The sequence below is a fragment of the Phaseolus vulgaris genome, chromosome 2 (genome assembly GCF_000499845.2).
Source record: "Phaseolus vulgaris cultivar G19833 chromosome 2, P. vulgaris v2.0, whole genome shotgun sequence".
Classification (NCBI taxonomy): domain Eukaryota; kingdom Viridiplantae; phylum Streptophyta; class Magnoliopsida; order Fabales; family Fabaceae; genus Phaseolus; species Phaseolus vulgaris.
The window spans coordinates 16035413-16047708 of record NC_023758.2 but is presented as its reverse complement, the minus strand read 5'-3'; the positions used below and the strand labels follow the sequence as shown (position 1 = coordinate 16047708).

The 12296-nt window shown below is 32.0% G+C and overlaps 1 protein-coding gene across 2 annotated transcripts; it reads right to left on the bottom strand.

Moving 5' to 3' along the window:
- Positions 1-2285: 2285 nt before the first annotated feature.
- LOC137810803 (probable protein S-acyltransferase 22) lies at positions 2286-9148 on the bottom strand. 2 transcript variants are annotated; one of them, XM_068612246.1, is made up of 9 exons: positions 8327-9148; positions 8121-8234; positions 5831-6238; positions 5461-5529; positions 5308-5379; positions 4651-4779; positions 4419-4499; positions 3994-4179; positions 2286-3341 (listed from the first exon to the last, which is right to left on the bottom strand). In XM_068612246.1, exons 1-9 carry the CDS (start codon positions 8366-8368, stop codon positions 2562-2564), a joined length of 1881 nt encoding a protein of 626 aa, XP_068468347.1. In that variant the 5' UTR covers positions 8369-9148; the 3' UTR covers positions 2286-2561. The 2 variants fall into 2 exon arrangements, with proteins under 2 accessions (XP_068468347.1, XP_068468348.1); XM_068612247.1 differs by having other exon boundaries at positions 4651-4819; positions 8327-9087.
- Positions 9149-12296: the final 3148 nt, after the last annotated feature.

Sequence of the window (12296 nt, the reverse complement as noted above, 5' to 3'; positions counted from 1 at the left end):
CATGTCTCGACCTATCGAGGAAAAGGCCTACCAAGAGCAAACTAAGAAAGACATGACAATTTCACCCTGTTTAAGACTGTCTTCGACTATAGAAACTTGAGGATTGGAAGCTGAAAGTCACAAAGTTAAGTCCCAACTGCACACATTGGGAAACACTTCTGTGACGATAGGAGGCACTCGGCGACACCCATTCGCTAACACATCAATGGACACCATGCTCTCATCCAACTGGAAAGTCCTAATTATTGATCTATATGACAATACAACCGCCTCAGACAAACATGTTGATGTCGATGCTATCCAAATGAATTTATACACAATAGATGACATTATGTTGCATCGCGCGTTCCCCACGTTCTTGAAGGAGGTGGTGTTAAGTTGGTTCACATAACTTCCCCCCTTCTCGATTGACACTTTTAACATGTTGGTGGCTAAATTCAGGAAGTAGTTTGCGACAAGCCGACCACATCATCTAACATCACATTGTAAACACCTGGCAAGAGAGAGAGAGAGTTGTTGAGACTCTTCATGGAAAGATTCGAAAAAGTAGCTTTGAACATTTGTAACCTTGGCTCCATGGTCATCATGGTGCAAACAAAGAATTTTGCAATCATGAAGACATTAGTGGATTAGGGGAGCTCAATCAACAATCTTTATTAAAAAAAATCTAGAAGCTGCAAATCCCTAAAACAAAGATCCAACCCTACGACAACTAGATCGTGGGGTTCTTGGAAGAAATAGTTGACACACAATGATACATTAACTCATACAAAGTTTGGTGAAGGTAGCCTAACAAGTAAAACTATCAAAATTTGATACTTCATCGCTGATGTCAACATCTCATATAACATCTTCTAGGAAGACCTTCTCTGAACAAATTAGATGTGATAGTCTTCACGACTCACTAAGTAATGAAGTTCCCTTAACCACTTTTTTCTAGATTGTCTTTGCACATCTCATCACTAAAATGTGTTTCATTCATAAACACATACATAAATTACTTGTTTTGAAAGTTTGAAGTTAATAATTCATATTGGATGACGTGTTTATATTTATGTTTCAAATTGTAATTGTTTGGATCATTGATATGGGATGAGGTGTTTATATTTTTTGTTTCAAATTATAGTATCAAAGTAAGAATGTGAATGATAAAATATTTATTTATTTATATGTATAGTTTTACAGAAGGAATCAAATTACATTTTATAAATAATAATGTAGATATATGCTTTTACCAAAAATATAAAAAAAATTATATGTAAAAGTTAAAATGAAAAAAAAAAGTAATTAATCAAAGAGGTTAAAAAACACAAGTTTTAAATTTGGAGTACAAATACTACTTTCCAAACTTTGTTATGACATTTTTAATTATTCTAATAATAAAAAAGCACTTGTGCAATTCTATCTAGAGACTACTTGTTCTGTAAGCTCTTGTACATAAGGTCAAATAGTTATCATCAAAATACTAGATTAACTTACCTAAAAGAAGTCTTTCAAGCTTAGAGTAGTTCTGTTATTAAAGTTTGTCTTCACAAGTTTACCCAAACAGACCCTTAGAGAAAAACTTACATAAGCAATTCAATATAGACTATCTTAATAATCAAGTCATTCAATATTCTAACCACACTCTCTATAAAAGAATATTAAAATTGGAAAAATCATATGGGAATTAGGAATATACTTTGTAGTAAACAATTGAAGAGGACAAATGAAAAGAGGGGAAATGAAAAATGTTTGGTATCATATCTAAAAGTGTGAAAAAAAGTGTAGAGGCAAAGGAATCTTCCTAATGACATTTTTCCCTTACATATAAATTTGAAATCAAACTCAAACCATTTACTCAAATACATCACATGTTGATTGTACGATATTTGTTTCTTACATTCATTTATTTCTTGATTTTTTATGGACTCGTCATGCTTTGAATCCAAATTAGCTTTATTAGTTTTGTTATTATTTGAAAGATTCCATATTAATTTTATTAGAAATTCAAATGTGAATTTGAGTCTTCCAATAATTAAACATAAGAAATTAAATATATATAATAAAAAAACTCGTAAATTCAAGTTAAATCTTTAGTGTTTTATATAAGTTTTTATTGCTGAATGACCTAGGTGTATCTAACTCTTTTAAAAAAAAACAATTCTCATGCATTAAAAAAATGTTAATCACATCTTCAAATTATTCTTTTAGAAAATTTTAGAGATATGGTCTATAAAAACATAAGTAAATAAGTTTATTTTAACTTGTAATAAAAGTTAGAAAAAAATGTATGAAAAAAATAATTCATGAGAGGACATGCTTGATTAAAATTTTATCAAAATAGGGATCAGAAAACAATATATTGGGAAGCTCAAGCTCATGAGTTACTGTGACCTAAAACTTTGTACATGGGTTTCGACTTAGTTCCCACTTAGCCTACCACCAATTCAACCTGAAGAAGGTGAGGGCTAAGGGATGTTGAAGTTGAAGTACCTTTGGGCTCAGAAATCAAAGAATGAACAATTCCCATCAATATAATCTGAAAATAGTTTTGTCTAATTAATCAACACCCAAGTTGGTCACAACTTTCTACTATGAACCAGGCTAGATGATGGTTTTGGATCAAAAGCTCTCTCCTCTTGATCACCACCAAAGAGCAGATTAGTCCAATTTGTTGACCTCTGAACAATCCTGGTGGGAACCCTGTCACTATCTTCCCCACCAGAGGCCTCATACCCATCACTGGTTGACCTTGACAGAGGGATTCCCTTCAGGTTTGCAGCACCAAGGGCAGAAAGACTGGCAAGCCTTCTTGCTTCTTCAGCTTCAGTCGAAGACACTCGAAACGGGTGGATGTCCGGCGAATCTAAACTGCTTTCAGGTGAAGAAGCAACAATCCCAGCCGAGCTTGATACTGCCTGACTTGTTTGAAACGCACCATGTGCTTCCAGCTGCAGAGGAGCCAAACTAGATGTTCCACTGAATCCTTTGGCAACAATGTTGCTGGTAGAAAATTTTGGTATGGCCTCCATAGGCAAATCCGCGGGCAGACGAATCCGTTTGCCTGCCCGTCTTCTGTTGGTCTCAACCCTGGGACTCATTCGCCGACCACTGCTGCCAGAGTTGTGGTCTGGTTCCAGCCTGAAAGGCTCATTGTTGTGTCTTGTCACAGGCTGAAGAATTTTTGATTTTTTTCTTGCTTCTGCAGCAGCCTTGGAAACCTCTTCAGCATTCAACCGTGCCAGAGTCCATGGACTGATTTTGACTGCTCCAGGATTCTTTTTCTTAACCGGCTCGTCTCTCATTGTCTTCTTTCCCACCGAGCTTACAGAAGCCGTTTCTGGGGGCACTACATCAAACTGCATAATGCAAACCATCACGTACCATCAACAAAACTAAGATATATAATGTCAGTTATTCTGTTTTTCATGGTCATAAAAAAACTACGGAATTCTGCTATAACTAACTCCACATTTTGAAAACATGGACAATTTGATAGGTTTAAGAAGTATTTCATTTCCCTTCATTAATATCAGTGAATTTTATGTTTTATGCAGTAACAATTTTCAATAACTAAGTCATTCATTCAAATCATGTGTCAGATTTTCATGCACTGATCCTTCAATTTGTGTCACATATCTGATATGTATAGGATACTCTGCGATACTTTATCGGTAGTTCATATCTATGAAAACACTAATACTTTATGATTACATTAATTTATAATTTTTATTTTGACAATGTCTAAGATATGTGATCATTTGGATCCACAACTGCAATTATATATTCATAATGTTTTAAGAATTTTTATACATTTTTAAATATATATGTCAGGTATCTTATCTTATTATTTTCAAAAGGCGTATCATCATCTCAGATAAACATCATAATCACATGAGGAATTAGATGCAGAGGTCTAGTGTAAAATAAAGATATATAAACATTAACTAATAGCAGTAGTGAAATGAAAATTTACATTAACTAATAGCAGTAGTGAAATGAAAATTTTACCTGATCTTCAAGGAACAGACGCGGCGGTGTACACCATGCACCACGATGGAAAGTAGTAAAGGAACTTGCACTGCTCAATCCAGTAAGTGAGCTAACAGGTGACATTTGGGGACTCTGCTGACCTCCAATTTGCTGCTCCTGCTCCTGCTCCCTCAAAGCTATGATGTAATCATATGTGCTGATTCCCTGAGTAGTCAAATCACAATAATCATAATATTTAGTACTTAAAACATATTAAGACCTCTTGGGAGCAGAGGGCCATAAATCTATACAATTATAATATTTATCTACTACATGCCTTCGAAATTCTTTTTGCACAGAAGAGCACATATATAAGTTGCCACTAGTGTGAATTATATAAGATAAGTTTACAAATGAAGCATGTGTGTGTGGATTTTCAGGTACCAAAAAGTTCCCAAGCTTACCTTTTTAATGAGAAGAATGTGAAAGAAAAACAGCTGAACAAGGGGTAAGGTAGCAATCATAGCCAGAATGGTGCAGACTGCCTGTGAAAAGAAGAGGTTTGTCATGGATAAGAATAAAAGAACAACAGAGAGAAAGAAGCTAAAGAAGAAGTAACTGCAGAACAAAAGAATAAAGATTTAGTGTGCATAGTAACCACATAATATGCACCACGACTGTAAGCAGAATACTCACCACAACAATGACAAAGGGAACAAGAGAGAAACTGCTCCCTAACTTGGAGGAGATATCCACAGAAAATTTCTTCTTCTCAACAAAACAGCAGATAAGCACAAGTATCCCAGTCAACCACTGAAGTATAAGCTGCAATCCCAAGCCCAAGGTGCACAAACCATGCACATACCTGTCAATAGTTAATCAAAATGAAAATGACTAGGAAATTAAAAATGCTTACTCTGGAGTTTTCTTCAGGTTTTGGCATGTTGCTTCCAACAAGTAAGTTGGACTTTAGGACAGTAGGACATTCCAACTTTTGACACTTGATAGGAAGAATATCAAGTATTTGACACGGAAACTAGGGAAACAAATTAATTTAAGCATGTTTCTTGGTTTCAAGATCATGCCAAAGATATCAAGCTTTGTTGACTAAGGTCTCGTCTCGTTGTGCAGTTCCAGTATGATGTGGCACTAAGGTAGCCACAAAGTAAGGAAGGGATAGTATTTTGCAAATAAAGGATTTTGGAATGCTGGTGATCTGGTGCATAATTATACTTGAATTGTATGGCCTGGGTAGGGTGTGGTTTATACTTTATACATAGTTGCAGAGTTTATGTTATGCAACGTTTAAACATGTGAATGGCAAGTAAGGTATAGGCAGACAATTTTTCTTACCAAGAGGAGAGCAGCAACCATGAGGGTGAAAAATTTTCTGTAGTTCCTTTTTCCAATACAGTTGTTGAGCCACTACAAAATCCAAGAAGCAACAGTCCTTTAGAGATAAACATCAATTGATAAGCAAAGAAAATAGAATTTAGATTATCATACTCTGCAATGATGATCGAAGCGATCAACACACTTGTCACAAACCCTACAGTGCTTGCTGTACTTGAAGACCTGTAACAACAATATTCCTCAATGGTTCAACTTCTTTTATTACCAAAATTGACAGAATGAAACCTCCAAGCATTCATGTAATGAAAAAAAATATATGCATTTCAAGATGAGCACGATTTTGTAACACTAATGAAATTCTTAAGTTCTAGACCAAGGAATACACATATGGTATATCTGAATTCAGCTTGCAGGATTGTTGTCGTGAAATTATATGTTCTCCCCAACTGACAACATATTTCGGACAGAACTGCTACAATAAACTTGGAGGGACAAAAATTTCAGTAAAAACGCCTCTGCTCACCTCAACTTCACACAAACTGCAATAGAACATTCCATCTTCACTTGCTTGTTGATCACAAGATTCCTTACTTGAACTTGAGCAGCCGCAGATATAAGCGCAAGGAGAGCAAAGTAATAGGAGACAGGACGAAGAAGGTGAAGATGATGCATTTTTCTTCTCTACAGAAATAGCAGCACCTTTAAAACTAGCTTCAGTTCCCAATTCTTCCTTATCCACTGATTTTGGACCAACAGTTGAAGCATTCCCATCATGCATTGATGAAGTTGATTCCCCTCCTAGTTTAGAATTCTTGAGTCCATCAAGCTGTTTGCTATCTGGAATTTTAAGATATTTTTTGGACTTGAAAACCCCAGGATCTGCAGGATCAGATGCTGCACACCAAATGTACAGTGCAAAGACACATGTAATCTGGCAAGAGGAGAGGTGTTACTACAACATGAAGTCCTTCATGCAATTTAAGAGAAAATACATAGATAGTTTCCATCTTTTACAAGCAGATAAAATTGATATCAAAATAACAATGTTGTCACTAAACATTGGTTAAGCATATTTCAAGCACATTCAAAGCCAGAAATATTGACCCACAGACAGAATGATGCAAGCTCTGTAGAGGGTTAGCAGCCCAAAGACCATAGGGATAAAGAAGGTCTAACAAAAAGAGCAAACTGCCAGACAATGATAGAACGCTGAACATTGTTTATAAAAGCATATCAGCCTGCATAAACTTCTCTTTATTGGATGGTGGGTATATTAGCTACCCACCCATTTAATATTCCATTGGTTTTACCAGTTAGAGACTAATATTACACTGGTCAAGGATTGTTAGTTGCTGTGAGTTAAGTTTAGAAACTTTCATCCTCCATAGTGGATAGTTAAAGCAGTTCTTTGAGTCTAAAATCCAAGATTGTTAATCTACAAAAACAACCACCACCAAGCATTTTTTTACTGGGTGATGTAGGCTACATGAATCAAATCAAATAATATTATATAATATTATGTAATAAATAATTATTCAAATAGCGCACAGAAACCAGATGTTTGCCAATCAATTCGCCAACTTAGTGTTTGATGCAAATTACTCAACTAAATGCAAATATTTTATTGCAGCTTCTGCGCATGGATTTTTTTAGGACAACAGTCCATTTTACCATGAAGTTCTATAATGATCTTCAAACAGCTTTCATCAAAGTTCAAAAAATAACTCAGCTATTACTTAAATGCAAATTACAAACTCTCAAGAGAGAACCTAAACCATTATCTGCAATAATCTCCAAAGGAAACCACCTGCAAGTTGCAACTGTCAGTGCCATGCTATGTTCCAACAGCCCCAGGAAGATTATTAATTTTTATAGCGCTCAAATTTCCAAAAACTAGTATTAACATCATGATGGTTGCATATTGTTTCCATATGTTTCTCTTAAAATATTGAGCTGAAAAGTTCAAGACAATGCTAATGATTAAACAGTTGGCATGATGATTAGGAAAAAGAGCTATCTCTGTCATTCATGAATGTGTCATTAGAAATCATGCATAATAGTTCCAACTTCCACATTGCAGCGACAGGAAGACAACTCAGCAAATTATCACCCATATTCAGATACTGACTGGTTGTACATTTAAGCAGAATGTCGAAGCTATTGCAAAATTCAATGTGACCCTCTTTAAGTAGCAAGTTCATGGAAGCTTCCATGAACATGTCCCAGTTTTGACCAAGGGCGTGCTCAAAAATTTTACATGTATCAACATCCCTCCAAAGAGGAGGGTGATTGCCGGAATTATCAAGAAGGCCAAAAAAGGAATGTGATAAAGAAAATTCAGTGCTATCTTGGATTTAAAAAACTCAAACATGTTTGAATTTGGAGAATAATCTCCTAACACACACATGTGCTTTGTTTGACAACAACAACAAAAATGAAAGCCAGCACATCATTAACTACATATCTTCACAAGGCTACCTCTCAAAAACATTATAAAAAATCAATTAAATAAAAGGGAAGATAATTTAATTAAGAAGGGTATATAACTAGGGGTCAAATAGCCTCTCATAAGGTATGCAGAGACAACCCTATACCACATTAAATTGAACACCATTTGAATGCTAACAAAAAAGAATGCATAAATAAAGCAAGGAAGTAGAAGGAAACCAGATTGGAAATTAAGATTAGAGGCACATGAAACCAAAAACCTTGAATCAGAAAGCAACAATCACAGATCTCATCACACCTTCCACCAACCCACTCATATACAGTAAAATGAGCATACAGCAGATGAAGGTTCAAGATTGGCTTACCAGGGGTGTGTAGAGGCCCATGACAATATACTGATAAATCTTCTTCCCAACAAAAGGAGCAAAAAATACGTAGAAGGCAAATCCCAGAGCCAAAAACACAGCAATAGCCACCACCTTCACAAAAACAAAATATTCTCAAAATGACAAACCCCCCCAGAGATCAATAGTAACAAATCCTGTAACAACAATAAAAATTAAAACTTTACCTGGAGAGGATGGTAAGGTAGCTGCCATCCATTCTTCCTCATCTTTCAGTATGAATGCAAACACAAAATCTGAAGGGGAAGTACACAAAGTACAAAAAGCCACACAAATGTAGGTAGCACCAACCAGAAAGAGAACTATAGAGCCCTGTTATTCACCCTCTTTAACCACTTTCGCTCAAGTTCATTTCGAGGGAAGAGATGAAAAACCAAAGATTTCACTCTGGGACCAGCAAAAACACTTAACTTGCAATGACATGTTGGTACAAAGAGCTGGCAGAAAGAGATGTATCAAAGAGAGAGAGAAAGAGAGAAAGAAAGAGAGAGAATGGGGCAGTTTTTGTGTGTGAAGCGAGAAGTTCCAAAGGGTATTCAGAGTGAGGAAATGTTTGTCTGGTTCACTCAGAGACAAACCTTACCCAGGTCATGGAAGATGTAAAGAAATGGCCTTTTCTGGATTTAGGAATTGGGGTGGTTTTGTTGCTTGCAAAGCTTTTTACTTTTGCTGCAGAGAATAGATCTCTATGTGGTGGGAATGAGTTTGATTTTCTTTCTTTGCTGTGAAATTTACCTCATCTCATGACCCACCCCTTTACTTTTTGGGGTACTAGTATTACGCTGTGTTGTGCTGTGCTGTGCGTTATCTTTTTCCATAGGCAAAATCATGTGTTACTCACAAGCCACTGCACTGGACAGTTGTTTTGGTTCTGCTTTTGTTAATTGCCAACAATCCCTTTAAAAGCTTGCTCAGGAAACGCATACACGCATTCTCTCTCTCTTCTTGTCTTCATCATACATTTTTTATTCATAAATTGTAGCAGTAATAAATAGTAATAAATTGTATATTAAGTATATACGAATATAATTAAATCCAATGAGTAATAACCATCTCACTGTTTTGTGTTTGACCAGGTTTGGCTTTCTTTATTACTTTATTATTGCTTTTCCTTGTACTGTGCAATGATACTAGGAAATTACTATGTTGGAGTGTTGCTCTTATAAGGTGGGGTAACACTGTCTATTGTCACCCTCAGAACAAAAAACACTTTGTTTATGCCTCCCAGTGTATGTAAATTGTAAACATGTTTAGTCGAAAAATCATGCGTAGATAACAATTTTATCCCAAGTTTGTATTCAGATTTGTTGGGTCAAAGTATATTAGCAAAACAAAATTAAGTACCCCTAAAAAATACAAACAAACTGTTTAAATTCTTTTATTCAATTCTATTTAATTCCTAGGATTTTAATTTTAGAACCAGTTAAATTTTCTATTTAGTACCATTTACACTTTTATTTTTCTATCTAGTACCATTTTCCTATATATTACCCTTTTGTAAAATTAAACCCTACAACAACATAAAAGTTGAATTTATAAACATAAATTAGTATTTATTTTTATTATCATTGATGATGTAATCATGTTAATTTCAAGTAAAAAATATAGGACATAATTATAGAAAAAACCAAAGTCAATTAGTATTAATTAATAGTGGACACAAATAATATTGAAGTGTCTACCTTAAATGAAAAATCCTAAAAAAACTAATGTAAATGTTACACTTAATACCTAAAAATGAGAAGAAAAAAAATGCAAAAATAAATAAGTCTAGAAAATAAAAACAGCAACAATAAAATAAAAACAAAAACCAGAAATAAATAAAGAATGGAAAAAAATAATAATAACTAAAAACATAAAAGATATAAAATAAAGGCAAAACAAAATAAGATAAAGATAAAATATATAAAAAAAAATCCAAATAAGATAAATATAAGAGATATAAGGCGGTACTAAATAAGTATATGCTGATCATAAAAAGGAAAATAAATTAAATATGATCATTCATTTAATAGTTTTTCAATGGTACATTAAATAGTTTGTACGAAATGAAACATAATTAATGACGAGAAGTGTACAATCCAGTAATGTTGGGATAAGTTCTTTATGTGTGTCCTGGTGTTTGACAATATAAACATTTTTTTGTTCAATTATGTTGTTTTATTATGTCCATATCAGTCCTTATTCAACTTGGTTTTTTTTATAATTATGTCATGTATTTTTTACTTGAAATTAACATGATTACATCATGAATAATAATAAAAATAAATACTAATTTATGTTTATAGATTCAACTTTTATGCTGTTGTAGAGTTTAATTTTTTATTTTCTTCATTCTTAAAAAAAATAAGTTTTAAACTAAACATTTTAAATTTATTACTTTTTTATTTTTATTTTGTAAAAACTCATTTCTTTATTTATTAATTATATTTATAACTATTTTAAACATTAAAAATATTTATTTTTTAATGCATTCAAAATTAAAATTATCAAAAAAATTATTTATTTATTTATTTTTGAAATGGTGTTAGATAGGGAAATAAAGAATAAAAAGATGTTAGATAAGGAAATAAAAAAAAAGTGCTAAATAGAAAAAAAAAAAAAAGGTGTTAAAAAATAAAAGTGCAAATGTTGTTAGATAGAAAATTTAACCTTTAGAACCCAACAAAAATGAATTTTAATGTTTCAGTTAAACTTGAATGTGTAGAATAATAGTATTCCATTTTTTGTAGTGCATAATTTACTTAATGAATGGAGATTATTTTAATTATTAATTTAAAAAAAATATTAAATTTTAATTCAAAGATAAATATAAAGTGAGGATGATATGAAATAATGAAAATAGATTTGTTGATTTGTTTCATCTGATTTTAAGTAATGAAGTCAAAAGTGAAAATTAGATTTTGTTCGATTTTGATCTAAATAGAATATGTATTTTATGATTTGGTTTATTGGTTAGTCCAGTCAAGTTAAAATTGGTTATTTATTTTTTTAATCTATATTTATATAATTTTAAAAATGAAAATATACAATAACATTGATACAAATAGGTTTAATGTTTTTAACTTGTCGAGGCTCCATTTTGTTTCCTTCTTAATTTTAATTTTGAGGGAATTATTTTTTTAATTATTGTTTTTATAGATATGACAGAATTTTAAAGATAATGTCAAAAAATTTATCCATACGTAAATTTGTCATAGAAAGATTTATTATGATTAGACTATAACTGAAAGAATTAAAAAATTTACAACATTATTTTCAATGAACAATATTAGAAAGTAATATGATATCTTAATAATTTTTAATTTTAAAATTAAATTTTATTTTATAATTTTTTCAAAGTACATACCCGTTGAAAGTAATTACTTAGAAATCTAATTATAAGAAGAAAAATAAGGACATTTGAAAAAAAAAATAAGATCACATAAATGAAGAAATAACAATAACAATATATTAAAAAATTCTGCATCGTTACTTTAAGTTTTATATCTGTTAGACAATTTTACTTAAAAGTCAATTGATTTTAAACTGGAATTTAACATCTCATCATAGGATAGTTGATTTGAATAATCATTTGGCAACATATAATTTATGGCTTTTTGGATTGATTTAATATTTTAATTTTTTTAAAGTCTAAAAGTTAAAAAGTTACATACAAAATTACTCTTCATTTTAATACTTATTTTTATAAAAAAAAAATTCATCATATCTCATTCTCATTCAAATTAATTTATCATTATTTATCACACACGTCTATTTATATTTATCAAGATAATAAATTCATATATATAAACACATATCATAAATAAATTACATAACTACACAATTAAAAATGTGTTATTTGAACAATATATTCTCACATGATAAAGAGAGACTCGTCCACAAGCTTTAAAGTCATTTTAGTGATATTTCATGTTGTTTGAGAAATAAAAGTTTTAGAGAATATATATTTAATTTGATTTGATTTTTTTTCTTTATGTGAGTGTCCAAATTAGTTTTTAGGCACTCAAATGTCATTGAGAAAAGACTCAACATAAACTCTTATCACTTAAACATTCTATCATCGCTTGAAATGTAACTTCAAGTCACAATCTTTCAAAAATTACCTCAAGTTACTAAATTATTATTGCTTTAATA